The sequence below is a fragment of the Misgurnus anguillicaudatus genome, chromosome 10, assembly GCF_027580225.2.
Source record: "Misgurnus anguillicaudatus chromosome 10, ASM2758022v2, whole genome shotgun sequence".
In the NCBI taxonomy this organism is placed as follows: Eukaryota; Metazoa; Chordata; class Actinopteri; order Cypriniformes; family Cobitidae; genus Misgurnus; species Misgurnus anguillicaudatus.
The window spans coordinates 31,017,567-31,036,663 of record NC_073346.2 but is presented as its reverse complement, the minus strand read 5'-3'; the positions used below and the strand labels follow the sequence as shown (position 1 = coordinate 31,036,663).

Here is a 19,097-nt window from a genome sequence, read left to right as displayed (position 1 = left end):
TAGAAGAAAGGTACAAAAGCTGTCACTGTGATGGTTCCCTTTAAAAAGGCCCTAATAAGATATTTACCTTTGAGGTACTAATATGCACCCTTTAGGTACAATGGTGTACTTTTTGAAAGAGCACCACCCCAGTGATAGCATTTGTATAAGAATCAGATAAACAAGCCATCGTAAAAAAAAATGACTCTATGTTCAAGGTAAAATCAAATAAATGTGAATGTTTGAGTGAAATGTAGGAAAACCGAGATATTTTTAAGGCACATTGGTGCAGTACTTACAGTACACACTTCAGTTCCATAGCACCAGCTTAAATACAAATTGCAAGCTTTAAAACGGGATGTCTCATTTCAGTCTTCACGGTTTACTTCAGCAGCAAACACAATTGGACCTAATGAGATTCCAGAGGAATCTCTATCACATCCTCCTCAATGATTTCACCCTGTGGAAACACAGGAACATGATCCGAAGTGTCTTTCTGGCACGTACAGTCTGTAAAAGGGCTCAACCAGGACACAGACAGAGGACCCCCAAATGCTATCTTCATAGCCTCCCAGGACGAGATCTTTTGCCACGTAGGGTCTTCACGCTTTAACCTTTCAATCCCCTGCAACAAAACAACACTTCAATGAGACCTGCCAGATTCGAAATAATAATAGATGCAGACAACATCTACACTGGCACATTACCAACTTAAAATACATAGATGTGACTGTAAAAGAAAGCAAGTGGTTATTATGGTAAAAGGGTAAAGGAAAATGTCAGATTTTACTCATGCACCTGCATGATTCTGATGTGTATTATAACTGAAATGAATGTAACTTTATAGGACAAATTAAAAGTACATCTTGCATGCAGCATGCCTCGACTTCTCATGCCTAATACAATAAAGAGTATTTCAAATAACATGCATTCAGGCAGTAAGCACATTGTGTGATGCTGGAGCTGATGGATTGAACTGCTTTATACCAGCTTACCTCCATCTTACACCAATCAAATAGTGACATCAGGCTTAATTCAACACTAAATATGATTAGTTGATTTTTCATCCATTTTCATTCCCCAAATGTCTGTAGATTTCTGAGCAAGGAAACAATTCAAACAAGCACACAAGGGAGCATATACAAAATGGGGGGAAAGTAGGTTAGTGACCAAAAGAGGCAGGAAGTAGACAGACAGAAACCAAGCAGATTTTTTAAATATTTGGAGCTCTTGAAAGATTACAACACAGTCAGGAATTGTGCAATGTCAATGGCATCTCATCTGATGTTTTTCCTGTAATCTTATTTCACACTGTTAAAAGGCAAAGACAGTTTTGTATGTGGTTTGGAATTTAAGAAATCCAACATTAAAAACTATTAAAACAAAACGCTGGTCAGACCGTTTCAACACCCAAGGCTTTTCACGTTTTTAATTCACCCTTTGTCAAAAGAAAGAATGATTGTCTTTTTCACACACACCCATGCACACACACAAAAAAGTAAAGCACATTTCTTACATTCATATAAATATTTACATTAATAAAATGGAAAACATGAAACCAACCCAAACAATGGCAACAATGGTTTGGAACGGCATTCCAAAAACACTTTATATCTGTCATGTACTAAGCCAGATAATATATTACATATGTTTGTATACTGTATGTAGATGTAGTTATATATTAAAGTCAAATTCCTACATTCCCAAACTTTCCCATCATTCCTTCAAAACCAAGTGTACTAAAAAAAAGTAAACAAACCCTAAACATACAAAAAACAGTATCATAAACATTTTTTTAAATTGACAGCCATTTTTAAGTTATCACATAAAATGTTAACACTTTACAGTAAGGTTGTATTTGTTACCATTAGTTAATGCAATAGCTAACATGAACTAAGATTAAAAAATGCTATGGGTGATTCTCACGAAACCATTGAAACACCACGGCACTAATGATTTTAGCTTTAAAATGTGTAATATAGTAACATTTGTAACACACTCTCAATATAGATGTTACTCTGAGGGGATTCAACAGATAATCGAGCTGTACTGTTTAATAACCTTTACACAAAATCAATGATCTCCTTATTTTATTTATCCCACATATGCTCCCAAACATATTCAAAGAAAACAATATATACATAGAAACAACATCATGAGTCTTCATTACATTTAAGTTTAGATGACAATGTTAAAGTTCAAAGTCCAGAGCAATACTTGAATTTGATACAATTATTAAATCCCCAATTCCTCATTGGAAGACAAGGTAAACTGGAATTCTGTCCATAGGCCCGCTGTCCTCAACGCTGCCAAGAGGCCACAGCAATAAAAGCAACACTCAGTTCCAATGTTGACAGAAAACAGAATTAATCCACTGGTGAAGACCATAAATGAAGACACAAGGATTCCTTCAGAATATAGTTGCTACCAACAAGCTTCACTCAAAACAACGAGGTTTATCTTTTTTTCCATGTATAACAAAAAGTCCTTTCTAAAAGAAAACAAATAACCAACATCAATAGACCCATTTGCAAACACATCCATAATATGATCATCTCATACTCACAGTAGAGCTGAAACTCAAAGAGTTCTCCACAAAAGGACTTTAGATGCCATATATGAGAGGGAGCACAAACACATGGGCTGAATCCCAAACAAAGCTAACTTACTCTATGGTAACTGGGCATATATGCTAAATTCCCCATTAGTGCCCCCATGAGGTTCTCCATGGTATTACAGGTGAAAACCAAAAAGGGCAATATCTAAATAAAAATAACTAAATACATTATAAACAAGTAACGTTTCATGTACGTTACATACCCTTCCCTTTGGTATCAAAATTTGACACATGACAAATTTTCAGATTTTGTGTATGATAACTATCAACTTGTTTAGAATCAGACAACATTACCACTTTATAATTTACTGGACCCAACCTTTTGACTATTTTAGCTGGTCCTCTCCATTTTGGAGAAATCTTGGCCATAAAACCATCATCTGCACTAGAAAGAGGATGAGTACGCACCCAAACTAAGTCACCCTCTTGGAAGTCTTGGTTTCTTCTCTTGAGGTCGTAATACTTTTTCTGTTTGGCTTGTGCTTTATCCACATTTTTTCGTACAGATTCAAACAATAGTTCTTGTCGTTCAATGGTATCATAGCTTGGATGATCTGGGTCTGGCGGACTCTGCAGAGCTCTTTGTAGTGGTCCTTTTAGTTGACGTCCCAGGGCTATTTCTGCAGGTGAAAATCCTGTGCTTTCATGCCAAGCTGTGTTCAAAGCAAATCGGAATTCACAGATCCATTGATCCCAGGTATGATGGTTGTTCTCAACATATGTAGCAATCATAACTTTAAGATTACGATTGATGCGTTCGGTCAGGTTTGATTGTGGATGGTAAGCAGTTGTAAGTTTCTGAGTTACCTGCCACTGTTTGCATAATTGATGCAGGAGGTTTGAGGTAAACTGAGTGCCTCTATCTGAAACAATGTAAGCTGGGGTACCCCATCTTGTAAATATTTCTTCAATAAGAATTCTGGAAATAATGGTAGACTTAGCAGATCTCATAGGGAAAATTTCCACCCATTTTGAGAAATAATCTACGATGACTAAGAGATACTGATTTTGTCGAGAACTTCTAGGAAATGGACCCATGATGTCCATTCCAATCATATATCCAGGCTCTACAATGGGTACACTTTGGAGAGCTCCAGCTGGCTTCAGGTTAGTAGGTTTATGTTGCTGGCATTTCTCACACTGCTTACAGTATTGCCAGACATCTGTACGTATGGATGGCCAGTACACAAATTCCAGTAATCTCATCAATGTTTTGAATTTGCCTAAGTGACCACTTAGTGGATTGTCATGAGCATAATTTAAGAACACCTCCTTTAAGTTAGTAGGCACCAGCAACTGAAACCTCTGTCCTCCTTTGGCTACAGGTACACTCCTAAACAAAACATCATTCTTGACAACATATTGCGTTCTCATAATATCCTTAGAACTTTGATCTTCAGCTTTCAGAAAGAGCTCTTGACCTTCTGCATCGTTCTTTTGGTCATCAGCAACCTGAGACAAATCCACTGGTAGCTCACAAGTGACTGGATTGAAAGGTCGTTTTGCAGGTGTGTGCAAGAGGATGGCCGTTGACTCATCTACATGTCTTCTTGACAAAACATCGGGTACCACATTACACTGTCCTCTTCTGTAACGAACTGTGAAGTGATATCCTTGAAGTCTAATAGTCCATCTTTCCAGCCTAGATGAAGGTTTTGGGTGCTGGAAAAGCCAAACCAGGGAAGCATGATCTGTGACCACTTCAAAAGCATTGCCTTCAAGATAATGATGCCATTTTTCTACTGCCCAGACTACCGCTAAACATTCCTTCTCGGAAACAGAGTAGGACCTCTCAGCACCTCTCAGCAATCTGGATGCATATGCAATCACCTTTTCTTCTCCATCAACTTCTTGTGTTAACACAGCTCCTAATCCGATATCGCTTGCATCTGTTTGCACTGAAAAGGGCACATTGAAATTGGGTGTACCTAACACAGGGGCTTTGGTCAGTTCATCTTTAAGTAACTCAAATGCTTTCTGGCATTCATCAGTCCACATCCATTTACCTCCTTTTTTCTTTAGGGCATGTAGTGCTGCTGCCTTAGTAGAGAAATCTGAGATGAACCGGTGATACCATGCTGCAAGTCCCAAGAACCTCTGTAATTCCTTTAAAGAAGTTGGCGGGGGAAACATTTTCACTGCTTCGACCTTGTCAACATTCACTTTAACTCCTTCAGCAGTGATGGTGTGACCTAAGTAGTCCAATGATGAATGGATAAATTTGCATTTCTTGAGATTGAGAGTAAGACCAGCAGTGTGCAGACTATTGAATATTAGTTGGAGATGATGTAAGTGTGTTTGAATGTCTGGTGAGTACACAATGATGTCATCTATGTATACCATACAGAACTTGTTCTTATGTTCTCTGAGAACTTGCTCCATCAAACGCTGAAATGAAGCTGCAGAGTTTTTGAGTCCAAATGGTAAACACAAAAATTCATATAATCCTGATGCTGTTGTGAAGGCAGTCTTCTCCACACTATCAGGACTCATCTCCACTTGCCAGTAACCACTCTTCAAATCCAGTGTGCTAAATACCTTGGCTCCTTGCAAAGCATCTAAAATATCAGTAATGTGTGGCATTGGAAACGCATCAAGATGAGTTTTAGAGTTAAGCCCTCGATAATCCACACACATTCGAAGACCACCATCCTTTTTATCCACTACTACAACCGGAGAAGCCCAGGGTGAAGTGGAAGGTCTAATTATATTTTGTTGAAGTAACTCTTGGATTTGTTCTTCAATAAAATCATTTTTGGCTCTTGAAACTCTGTAAGGCTTCTTTCTCAAAGGAAGTTCATCATTAGTTTTAATTTCATGTTTGATGCAACTTGTGCGACCTATCTTATGAGTACAAACTGTTGGCCATTCACACAAAAGATGCTTCAGTTGACTTTTTACCTGTATTGGTACATGAGAATTTTCCACTGCTTGTTCAATAAGTTGGTGGTCTTCTTCTTTAGGGATCCACCCAACACTTTGAGCAGCATAGAACTTGACATTAGCTACCTCTTGAGGTTCGCTAAAACACATGGGGTGATTAGAACTGGCATCAGGTACATAAACACATGAAGAATTAAAATCAATGACTACTTTAGCTTCTTTCAGAAAATCCAATCCCAGGATGACAGGCACAGCCAGGTTTTCATTGTCCATTACGTAGAATGTGACATCACGTTTCACTCCATATATTTCACATTCCCAAACAATCTTACCCTGTGTTCTTTGACTTTGACCATTAGCAAGCATGAACGTTTGGGAACTTTTCGTAAGAAGCTCATCCTTCCTTTTCAACCTCTGCCAAACTCTGTGCTGCAGCAATGAAAAAGTGCTTCCGGTGTCAATTACAGCATTAAAGTAGCATTGGTTTAAAATGATTGAAGTTTGCAGTACACTAGAATTATGAGAGCTGGGAGTAGGATCCATCAGCATGAGGTGACTTTGTTGTCCTCTCCCACCAGCTGCATTCTTTCTCTGCTCCTCATCTTTACCTTGTTTCCATCTCCTCTTGTTCTCATCCCAGTCCTTCTCTATTTGAGTTCCGAGTCGAACCAGATCATCGACAGTCTTTACTGTACCTCTTAGCAATGAAGCAAGTCGAGGATTGCAATTTCGTAAAGTTGCCTGTACAATCTCTAGCTCAGTCATTTGAGAGTTGTTCTTCAGACACAGCGCTCTATAATTAAAAGCAAAGTCCCTGATATTCTCATTAACCCCTTGATGATAATTTGCTAACTTTTGAGCAGCAACTTCTTTGTGGTCTTCATTTAAAAAAGAAAAGAGAAACTTTTCCTTAAAAGAGGACCAGTCTCTAATACTTGGTTTTTCTGCTCTCCACCAACTCTTGGCAGTTCCTTTCAAACTCACCGCCAACGATGCTAACAGCTCTTCATCATACAAAGGTCTCAGCTCATTGTATTCTTCAAACCTATCAATAAATTCAACTGGATCTTCTGAATCAAGATTGCTAAATGTAGGCAATTCAATTTTAATTGGCGGATTTGAACATGGAAAAGGCGCATACGGTACTGGTCCCAAACTCTTCTGAGCAACTGAGTCAGGTGAGGTCTGGTACATTTTGTGTGTAGTTGTGGTACTAGTATGCAACGGTTTTGGGATAAATGATTCAACAGTTTTGAATTTTTGTTCTATTTGTTTATCTCTTCGTTTTAAACAATCCACAAAACTTCGGTTCAAATCTTCAAGTTTAGATTGAAACATCTGCTTAACACGGTCCAATTCTCTTTGTAAACCATAGTTGAATCTCTCTTCAAATTTTTGAAAATTTTCACTCACCATTTCAGAAGTAGCAAGGTTAACGATCCGATGCTCAATATCAGCCAGATGCTCTTCAATGCTAGACATGCGCTGGTTTTCATTATTTGATGGTAGCCCATCTTCATGAAACTCAAGGGGTGGAGGAGGTAATGGCAAATCAACTGGGTTAGCAATGGGGTCAATTACCTGCTCATTGGACATGGTTTCACTTTCTTGTTCTTCTTCAGAGTCTATATATAATTCATTAAAGGTATCTACAAGATTAGCTATTGGGTCTCTATGTTGTCTGAAAGCTCTATCTGAAAAATCAAATCTCTCCTCCATAGCAGATGATGATTTATGACAATCATTTGTGAAAAGGTAACAGTACAGACGAAATTTATATTTAAACGGGATATCTTATGAAGTCCGTGTTCGGGCGCCAATCTGTAACACACTCTCAATATAGATGTTACTCTGAGGGGATTCAACAGATAATCGAGCTGTACTGTTTAATAACCTTTACACAAAATCAATGATCTCCTTATTTTATTTATCCCACATATGCTCCCAAACATATTCAAAGAAAACAATATATACATAGAAACAACATCATGAGTCTTCATTACATTTAAGTTTAGATGACAATGTTAAAGTTCAAAGTCCAGAGCAATACTTGAATTTGATACAATTATTAAATCCCCAATTCCTCATTGGAAGACAAGGTAAACTGGAATTCTGTCCATAGGCCCGCTGTCCTCAACGCTGCCAAGAGGCCACAGCAATAAAAGCAACACTCAGTTCCAATGTTGACAGAAAACAGAATTAATCCACTGGTGAAGACCATAAATGAAGACACAAGGATTCCTTCAGAATATAGTTGCTACCAACAAGCTTCACTCAAAACAACGAGGTTTATCTTTTTTTCCATGTATAACAAAAAGTCCTTTCTAAAAGAAAACAAATAACCAACATCAATAGACCCATTTGCAAACACATCCATAATATGATCATCTCATACTCACAGTAGAGCTGAAACTCAAAGAGTTCTCCACAAAAGGACTTTAGATGCCATATATGAGAGGGAGCACAAACACATGGGCTGAATCCCAAACAAAGCTAACTTACTCTATGGTAACTGGGCATATATGCTAAATTCCCCATTAGTGCCCCCATGAGGTTCTCCATGGTATTACAGGTGAAAACCAAAAAGGGCAATATCTAAATAAAAATAACTAAATACATTATAAACAAGTAACGTTTCATGTACGTTACACATTAAAAAGCATCAGAATTAACACAATACTGTGTTCTTCCTTGCACAATGTGTGATTTCAACATAAGAATTTATAATTGTAAATTTTATCTCATTTTCTGCTGAAATTCTCATTACCGCAATGTGTCCGGCTGTGTTTGAACATGCGTTATGTTGTAATTTAATCAAATTAACACAAAAATATTAAGAAAACAAATAAATGGATGTTTTGCTAGACTACTTTAGATGACAGAAAAAATATTTACTGAATATTCATGTATTATAATAATAATGAAGAACAATTAGGAAAATGATGTGTCCATGCCTGATGTTCTCATCCTCCGCAACACTTTTTGAGAACAGTTTAAGCACACATACAGAATTTTAATAAAGTTTGATTTTGAGTGACCAAGCACATGGACCAGTTACTTCAAGATGGCTACCAGGTAAGATCATTTTTTTACAGTTAATTTGAAATACTGTCTTGTCAGAATGCTTACACGACATTTTGATTATCATTACCGCAACAGATGCTTATTAAATGTTAATTTAATTAATAGAAGCATAATACTTTGATTTTAAATGTGCAGAATCTCCAAATTATGTTCTTTCAGGTTTGTCATGTCATTTTGAAAATATGTCAGTGTTGATGTTTTCTGACTGTTGCGGTAATGAGATTTTTTAGGACTAATTTTTTAAATTATGTTACAAAAAGTGTTAAATGATAAGTAAAAGTTTTTAAATTAATGTTCCCATTTACTCCAGACTTTGTTTTTCAATGTCTGGTGGGAAAAAAAGTAAATTTAAGCAATTTTTACATTTTCATGCTTGACATTTTTAAAACCAAGTTTTCGTGAGAATCACCCGTATGTATTGTTCATTGTTAGTTAATTTCAGCATTTACTAATACATTTTTATAATTTAAAGTTGTCGCTGTTACTGCTCAATGATCTAACATTATTAATTGTCATTAAATAATATTAACAAATATTAATAAATGCTGAAAAACTATATTGTAAGTACATGTTAGCTAATGCATTTAGCAATGTGTTCCCCATAAAATTATTTGTATAGTTGCAAAGGCGCCCAAACTAATTTAAAGCACGTTTTTGTAAAATGTGTAATATACTGTAAAGCTTTAGGGGTGTAAAAATTTAATGCATTGATTACGCAATTTAATAATAGATTTAAATATTTTCCAAAATGCAATTCTTGTTTAAAGGGGACATTTCAGAAGACTTTTTTAAGATGTAAAATAAATCTTTGGTGTCTCCAGAGTACATATGTGAAGTTTTAGCTTAAAATACCATATAGATAATTTATTATAGCATGTTAAAATTGCCACATTGTAGGTGAAAATGTGTTTGAGCAAAATGTGTTGTTTTGGGTGTGTCCTTTAAAATGCAAATGAGCTGATCTCTGCACTAAATGGCAGTGACGTGATTGGACAGTGCAGATTAAGGGGCGGTATTATCCCCTTCTGATATCACAAGGGGAGCCAATTTTCAATGACCAATTTTTTTCATATGCTTGCACAGAGAATGGTTTACCAAAAGTACTGGGTTGTTCTTTTTCAGATTTTCTAGGTTTATAGAAGGTGGATCCAATTATAGCACTAACAACAGTCAGATTTTTATGATATGTCCCCTTTAAATAAAAACTGGTGTATCATTATGTGGATATTATAGAACATTTAGAAAATTATTAATCAACATTATCTAGTAAAACCGTATATATTATCAAGATCTTAACCATATTTTACCAAGTCAATATTGGTGTAAAGAATTACAATTGAATCCAAGCATTGTCAGCATAAACATTTACACCCCTATTAAGCTTGCTTTATTGTTTACACTGTTCTGCTGCACAGCCAAGAGATTTATGTTAAACATCTCTTTTAACTGTAAGCACAATGTGACCCTGGATAACAAAACCAATTCTAAATCGCAAGGGTATATAGCAATAGCCAAAATTGTATGGGTCAAAATTATAGATTTTTCTTTTATGCCAAAAATCATTAGGATATTGGGGCGATTTCCCGGACCAGGATTAGCTTAATCCAGGACTAGGCCTTAGTTTAATTAGGAAATATAACTAGTTTTAACAAACATGCCTTACTAAAAACATTACTTGTGTGCATTTTGAGGTAAAACAAAGGGCCCTGATGTAGTTTAAGATATTTCAGTGCAAATTGTTTTCAGTTTGGACAGCTCTTAAAAGTGTTTAAGCCTAGGACTACTCTAATCCCTGTCCGGGAAACCGCCCCATTAAGTAAATATGTTTTGTGAGAGGATGCAGTTGTTAAGGACTTCATTTGGACAACTTTTAAAGCAATTTTCTCAATACATATATTTTTTTGCACCCTTAGATTTTAAAATAGATGTGTCTCTGATAAATACTGTCCTATCCTAACAGACCATACATCAATGAAAAGCTCATTTATTCAGCTTTCAAAATTTTAAAATTGACACTTATGACTAGTTTTGTGGTCCAGGGTCACATACATCATTTTAGTGAACGGTTGTCAGTGCTCTTACATTAGTTACGGCAGCAAGTTATAGGGAGAAAAAAATTCAAAGAAAGTATCCAAGTACTTCAAAGAGAAGGTCATAACTTTTGACAGTTCTAAAGGATTACATCAATTGTGATTATATTAGCATAAATTTCTTCACCATCATTCTTCTTCATTTTAGTATAGCCAGGCAGAGATGCTGTGTTTACGACATGATAAATGTAAAGCCTCAATTTTCCTTTTTAATAAAGATGAATGCAGGCAAAAATGATTGGATGCGCGACCATTTGTTCCCCTAAAAATAGAATAATAAATTTGGTGATTCGGGTAAATGCTCCGCTCAGGTCTAGATTACAAACAAAGACGCAGAGGCTTTCGATTATGAGGGCGGTCCAAGTGCCATCCAGTTCCTAGCTTAAAGCTTCCTGAACTCAGACCACATACTGGTAGGGGTCAGCTTTCCCGTGGTCGGGCGTTGAAAATGGGCTAAACCATGCTATTGAGAAGGGGTGTCCGAAAACCGCCTTCATGTTCATCCATTTTGTTTTTTTAGCCCATCTTCTCTCTTCCTTTTTCAACTGCTCTATGCCCTAAAAACAAGAGATACACTTCAGAGTGTGTGATGTCACACCTGCCTCAGATATGTGTAACAGTGAATAATACAAAATTAAAGGAAGGAAAGAACAACTGACCCACAAAAAAAAGGAATCCTAACCACATTTTAAACACAAAAGGGTGCACAAGTTTTAATATCAAAACCACAATCTTTCCTAAGCCATAAAGTACACAAAAATGAAGGCCATTTCCTACAGAATGCACAAGAGTTCAGACTGCCTACAGCCATGTTGGCACCGCCATCTAGTGGACACAATACAGACCTCACTCTGGTCCAACAAATTAAACAAGGGTATAACAACATCAGGATAAGTTTCAAATGATCTACTTGCATCTACGGGATAAGTGTGGATTGTGCTTTCTAATTAATTGTAAGCAGTTCACAAGATCTTCTGTTTCAATCAAGTGTCACCTTGCACATTAATTGTTCACGTGCCAAATAACCTGTGTGGATGTAGTACAATCTAGTTACATTTCTTGCATACATCATATAACATACAACAATGAAGTGTTGTGAAACCACACACATTCACTGTTTAAAACAGAAATAGCAGATCAGATGTCAGCCACAACTTCCTTTATATATTAGGGCACTGCCGAAATAAAGTAATCTCTTACCGTCTCATCGGTGCAGATGGAATGGACTTGGGTGCCAAACATCACAGAGGTGAAGATGAGGAAGAGGAGGCCCTCAAAGCACAGGAGGATGAGGAGGATGACAGTGGCCGGGGGGGAGAAGCTACTGCACTCTGGGGTCAGGAAGGGAGAGGGAATACACACACGCTCTTAACACAAATACACAACTTAGTCCAGCTATGCAACAATAACTATAAATTCCAGTGGCGGCCGGTGACTTCTTTTTCGAGGGCGCTCGATGCGAAGTTCGTCACAACATGTATGTAGCCCTTCATGTGTGTGTTCTGCGCGTCGAGAAATCCTGTGTGCATCACGTGTCTTGTCAAAATAAGTGCCTGCTGCAGACGCGTCTAAAGGGTTTATGATAAAAGAGACGCTCGCGTTTGCCAGATACTCGCATAATCTCACGTGTAATAATCAAAAGTTTACTGTTAGGGGAGTGTCTTGCGTGTATTTTGTGAACGTGAGCATCTCTTTTATCATAAACGGTTTTGACGCATGTCAAATTTTGACAAAACACGTGATGCACTTGGTTCACAGGACGCAAAAAACACATATTTTGAATACACAAGCAACACACGACACGCCGAACACATATTTTGAATTTGCGCCCCTCGGATGAGCAGTCACGAGCCGCCACTAATAAATTCCCTGAATGCAGGGTAATATGATCAATGTTTAGTAATTTGTGACCCTGTCTCATGATCTAATTGTGAGATTAGGAGCATCATAGTTTGATATTAATCTTTGATATGACCTTATCCTGACGATATTAAAAATATTACGTTTAATTTTCACAGAATGTTCTTTACATTATGCTAGATAATTTTATGTAAAAAAACAGTAAATTATAAAAAATGACTTTGGGGCGGTTTCCCAGACAGGGATTAGCTTAAGCCAGGACTAGACCTGATTTTAATAGGGAAATATGACTAGTTTTAACAAACATACCTTACTAAAAACATTACTTATGTGCATTTTGAGGCAAAACAAAGGACACTGATGTATTTTAAGATACGTCAGTGCAAGTGGTTTTGAGTTTAGACAGCTCTTACATTTATTTTAGTCTAGGACTAGTTTAATCCCTGTCCGGGAAACCACCCCATTAACTGAGTTTTCACATACTGGGCCACATCTGCAACCAGAGAGATTTTTGCAAAAAAAAAAGGGGTTTAAAATAATATCTGGCAACACCGTATCTGCATGTGCAACTGGGAACATGACGTTTAAAAAGAATCTAGATTTAGCACCAACAAGAAGTGTATTGTTTTAACCAAGCTTGGTTAGCAATACACCAGTGATCTGTTTAATACCACCACACTTATTTTATTTAGGCCATACCACAGTTTTTTTTAAAAAGGACGTTATCCATCTTAACAACTTTACCAGTGGCGGCCGGTGACTTCTTTTTTCGAGGGCGCTCGATGCGAAGTTCGTCACAACATGTATGTAGCCCTTCATGTGTGTGTGGTTCGTAATTTCAAAATATGAGTTTGGCGTGTCAAGTTAACCTATGTGCGTCACGTGTTTTGTCAAAATAAGTGCCTGCTGCAGACAGGTCTTAAGGGTTTATGATAAAAGAGACGCTCGGGTTTGCCAGATACTCGCATAATCTCATGCGTAATCAGAGTTTACTGTTAAGGGAGTGTCTTTTGTGTGTATTTTGTGAACGTGAGCGTCTCTTTTATCATAAACGGTTTTGACGCGTGTACAGCAGGCGCTTATTTTGACAAAACACATGATGCACATTGTTCACATGACGCAACAAACACATATTTTGAAAACACGAGCAACACACATGACACTTATTTTAAATTTGCGCCACTCAGAAGAGCAGTCACGAGCCGCCACTGAACTTTACAATATGAGTATATTGTCCAACAGCACTGTCATTACTAAACAAAGACTGAACATTTAATACATAATAAGATGTAGATCTACATGGTCTTCTTATAATTGTGTACATTTATTAGCTATTTAGTCTGTAAAAATGCAATAAGAGACCAAGATAAATCACAGAAACCTTTGTGTTGACACTTGTGCCTAAACTATTAGGTTGTAATCCCAGCACATAACTATCTAAACTGCAAGGTTACCAACTGACCCCTGAGTCACTAGGGGTCAAAGGGGTCAGGTTTGGTCCTCCTACTTACTTGTCCAGTCATCTTCAAAGCAGTAGAGAAAATGAAGGACCACCATGACTAAGGCGTGCAGGGAGATGAGACAAATGTACATCTGGAAAACAGATCAGATTAAATCAGCAGTCAGTGTTTGTTTAAAATGACTGGAATGGAATAAATATCTAATAAATAGATACAAAATAAACAGTTGGCCAACACACAAGTACGTTAATGGAATTTTTAGTAGTCTGTGTGATGTTTTCAGTACTTACTGTGAAAAGCACAAAGTACTTCTGGTTACTTTCCCCGACGCAGTTGTTTACCCAAGGACAATGATGGTCCATCTTGCGTATACAGCGCTTGCAGACACTGCAGAAATGAAGAGTTTGGATAAAAAAAGGGTAGAGAATAAACATAGATATTTATATAAAGCTGTCAGAGCAACAGAAGGACAAATACTGCTTAAAGGATTAGTCCATTTTCTTAAAAAAAAAACCAGATAATTTACTCACCACCATGTCATCCAAACTGTGGATGTCTTTCTTTGTTCAGTAGAAAAAAAAATATGTTTTTTGAGGAAAACATTTCAGGATTTTTCTCATTTTAATGGACTTTAATGGACCCCAACACTTTACAGTTTTAATGCAGTTTAAAATGGCAGTTTCAAAGGACTCTAAATGATCCCAAACGAGGCATAAGGGTCTTATCTAGCGAAACGATCGTGATTTTGGCAAGAAAAATAAAAAATATGCACTTTTAAACCACAACTTTTCATCTTCCTCTGGTCGTCTGACGCGCCAGCACAACCTCACGCAATACGTCATCACGTCAAGATGTCACGGATGACGTATGCGAAACTACGCCCCAGTGTTTACAAGTGTGGAGAAAGAGGACCGTTCCGACGTTCTTGTATGTGGAATTATACTAATTAACATCTTTGTGTCAGTTTATTGTTTAAAATGGTCCGCAAATGTGCATTTCATATATCTAACACGTGACCTTTCCACGTCATTACGCAATTATGTGAGGTCATGCTGGCTCGTCACACAGCCGGAGGAAGAAGAGAAGTTGTGGTTTAAAAGTGCATATTTTTTATTTTTCTTGCCAAAAATGACAATTGTTTCGCTAGATAAGACCCTTATGCCTCGTTTGGGATCGTTTAGAGTCCTTTGAAACTGCAATTTTAAACTGCATTAAAACTGTTAAGTGTTGGGGTCCATTAAGGTCCATTAAAATGAAAAAAAAATCCTGGAATGTTTTCCTCAAAAAACATAATTTCTTCTCGACTGAACAAAGAAAGACATCAACATTTTGGATGAAATGGTGGTGAGTAAATTATCTGCATTTTTTTTTAAGAAAATGGACTAATCCTTTAAATAACAGATTTTTGAAGATATGGCTCTCAGAAATATTTATATAATAGACTATAATAATGTAAAAAATGCCAATCAAACTCAGAAAATGACCTTTTATTAAGGAGAGACATGCTTACCATGAACTGTGAAGAAATAAAGACTAAAGACACACTCACATTATCCAAACCAAACCATGCCCCAGCGCGATTGCCCCCTCCCCTTTCCTACTCCCCCAGTAGCACGTACTCACACTGTACTTTTATCGATCCGAGCCCGGGAGCACTTTTATCATTAGGATGCGATTGTTTTGAACAAAGCAGGAAGTAAATCGCTCTCTTAACACTGGAACCCATCGTAATGTTAAGTCTGTGTTTTTTTATTCCGAGTCGTTTGGTATTGCTTAGTTGATCGGTCACGTGTGCAGCTCGGATATTTATGTAACCCATCAAAAGGTTTTTCAGAAGGCGAGTGGTTGCGCAATTGCCGTCTCTCCTTTTGAATCTCGCTCCAGACCACCTCTGCAAGCCGCACCCGGGCGTGGTACAGAGAGATCACACTAGTCAAACAAACCTTTGGGGCTTTGGGGGTCAAACACGCCAGAGCGCAGTTTGGTTTGGATAATGTGAGTGTGCCCTTAGTAAATATTCTATATTTTTATTACCAAAGTAAGGACTTCATACACTCCCTTACCTGCAGTGGTGAGCTCTATCTGGCTTAATACTGCAGCACTTGGGACATTTGTACACCACCTGCCCTGGCTTCAGCTGTAAGCTCTCAATGTACTCTTTAGTGGCGTTTCCCTTTGGCACAGCTCCCTGAAAAGCATCAACATCAGCAACGTTTTAAACGACATTGAGATTTCAGTAGATCCAGGAGGCAACACATTGCTAATGTGGGTAAAACCTACCGGGTCTGTGCACATGGCCCTGAAATGAGACGCCAGGGCGAGGAATGCCAGGCTGTTGAACAGGGCACCGTTCAACATGCTGTAGATCAGGTTCTTCGATGGAATAAGCATGACAAACAGCACGACGAATTCGGCAAAGAAGACGAGGAACCAGGTGATGACTGCGCAAACAATGCCGCAGGCATCTTTAATGAACCACATGTTGTTTGGGCGCTCATGACAGGGTGGAAGACACTGAGCGGGCTGGAGGCTGTTGGCCTGCCTCTCGACGTCCCTGAAGCGTGATACCGGAGTTCTCATCCTACCACAGAATTCCCATTCTGTCGGGAGAGAATAGACAGAGATGGATTTTTAGAATAAATGTTGTAAAGATCACCTGGACACCCTGCACTCTTATAAAAAAAAGTTACTAAAGGAACTTTGTCAGGCTATATGGTTCCATAAAGGACCTTTAAAGGGCACATATAACACATTTTTGCAAGATGTTATATAAGTCTCGGGTGTGCCTAAAATGAGGGTCTGTAAAGTTTTAGCTCAAAATACCATAGCATATCCAAAATGTTCCTATTTGGTTGGGCGCAAAGAAGCACCGTTTTCATGTGTGTACCATTCAATTCAAATGAGCTACAGCTCCTCACTCCCTTACCAACAGAAAGTGATTGCTTCGATTAAAAATAAATCTGATTCCTGTAAATACAGTCTGAGACAATAGTATATTTAGCCACATTAGCGCTACAACGTGCTAACAAACAAACCAAGATTAGATTTTGGGTGAAACTAAAACAGTCAGTCAGTGGCTGTGGGCGGGCCTTTTTCAATTTGACATCACATTAACAAGAGGATAAAAAATGTTTTGGTTGAATGGGGATTAAAAAAAGAAGAAAATGGTGGATTTTTTCATTGTAGGGTTGTTGTTACGTTGTTACAGTCTGTGACACATTTATGTCATATTTATGTCCAAACACCTTGTAAAAGTGGATTTTGCATAATATTGGCCCTTTAACATCTACAGAACCTTTCTGGTGCACAAAAGGTTCTCTGTAGTGGATAAAAGTTCTGAAAGGTTCTTCTTGGGGAACCAAAATGGTATCAAATAACACTTTTAGCATCTTTATTTTTTAGTGCACTAAAACAATAGAAAACTTTATAATAATTCTAAAGGATTTAGTGGTTATATAATGGGAACATATTGGTTTAATAGAAAACTATAATGGTCTCTGTGGGTCTCTGCTGGTGATGTGTTGGGTTCTATTGGTGAGATGTTATCTGAACCCAATAAAACTTCATTAAATCCTACCGGAGGCCTAAAACACAATACATAATAGATCTTTGGTATGGTTTAATAGTGAACAGATAAAATTTCATAACAGTTTATAATGGAACTTATGGAAACCATTAGGATTTCTATCGTTTTCACAGCAGGACAGTCTACATTTAGTTCTTGAAAGCCCACTGATGGTGAGCAGAAATGTGGATATTTAGGAAACACAGAAGGTCATATTCAGTAAACGCAGCAGTATGGGTTCTGCAATCTGACACATATAATCACTTGGCAACAACCAACGATTTCAGTAGAGGACACACTGTAGTAACAGTCCTCTTCTCATTTCTGGATAACGAAATCAATACTACTTCCAACTTTTGTGCCCACCGATGAAATTCCGGTCCGTTTCGATCTATAAAGAGAGCTGCTTCAGCCAAGCATTGTTCAAGAGTGCCAAGCATTACTCAGCATTCAAAATAACAATAGGTGTTGCAAAATTGCAACTAATGACAATCTGGACAAACAGGTAACGTTAAAAGCAAAACGATGCGCAAATTACGCAGAACGCAGCCACTGTGCCAAGACATCAGCAAGACTAACCCACTGAAGTCCAAATGCATTGTTTACCATATCATAAAACCGCGTGTGATATGAATAAATGGTATAACATTACATATTAACGCGTTATTGATTTTTTTGTATGAATTTTATAAGCTAGCTGTTTACAGGAACCACGACTCTACCTGGTCACGGCGATACTCACATATCTAACGACATTGGTGCTCCTCGAGATCGTTCGCCAAACCCAGGCCGAGATATCAAAAGCATGGATCACACTAACATGGGAAATGTCCCAGGTTAGTATTTTAAAACAAATTCTAATGTGATTTACCCGATTTTCACAGTGGGAATGGTAAAATGCAGCATTTTGTTTTCCGTGCCAGCTCCTCCCTTCCCTGAGTGACACCGGAGAAACTGATAGCCACGCCTCCCTTTTGCTAGACGCAACCGGATCACGATACGAAATGATAATCAATCATTTGGGTGGCAAATATTACTAGATAATAATGTTTCTGAGAGAAAAATGTATTGTATTTCCAGTTAATCCCGATTCGATTATTATATGTTTTTGTAGTTTTATAATAACTGCATAACGTTACTTAAAATTATAAGCATTTGTATATATTTAAAACTAGGGATTAACGTTAGTTTCTGACTAAAATGGAAAATATGATCTAACGTTTTTAAGAAAAGTACTTCAACATCTAATGATTAGTTTATTATTCGCAGCGCTGTTAAAATGAACACATACCGCGTGACACGAATAAATTGTGATGTCATCTTGATTTTTAAATAATGAAAATAAAAATTAAATTCTCAGTTCAATTCGAATAACCTAAATTAATGTGCACATTTTATTATGTATATATTTTATTCATAATATCCATATGGCCGTATTTTTACCTCATTTAATTTATTATCCAAATTTTGATTCATTTATGATATATGAATAACTGCATGCATATAGTTAGTAACATTAAATCTTATTAATCGTATTTTTTTAGGGACGGACCTTTATT

At 37.4% G+C, this 19,097-nt stretch overlaps 1 protein-coding gene across 3 annotated transcripts; it reads right to left on the bottom strand.

Moving 5' to 3' along the window:
• Positions 1–340: 340 nt before the first annotated feature.
• zdhhc3a (zDHHC palmitoyltransferase 3a) lies at positions 341–18,567 on the bottom strand. Of its 3 annotated transcripts, none has more exons than XM_055210856.2 (7): positions 18,410–18,567; positions 16,254–16,573; positions 16,037–16,161; positions 14,264–14,360; positions 14,025–14,106; positions 11,854–11,984; positions 341–604 (listed from the first exon to the last, which is right to left on the bottom strand). In XM_055210856.2, exons 2-7 carry the CDS (start codon positions 16,551–16,553, stop codon positions 389–391), a joined length of 951 nt encoding a protein of 316 aa, XP_055066831.1. In that variant the 5' UTR covers positions 16,554–16,573; positions 18,410–18,567; the 3' UTR covers positions 341–388. The 3 variants fall into 3 exon arrangements, with proteins under 3 accessions (XP_055066831.1, XP_055066830.1, XP_055066832.1); XM_055210855.2 differs by having other exon boundaries at positions 18,281–18,514; XM_055210857.2 differs by lacking the exon at positions 341–604 and adding an exon at positions 10,837–11,210 and having other exon boundaries at positions 18,281–18,516.
• Between the last annotated feature and the right edge of the window lie 530 nt (positions 18,568–19,097).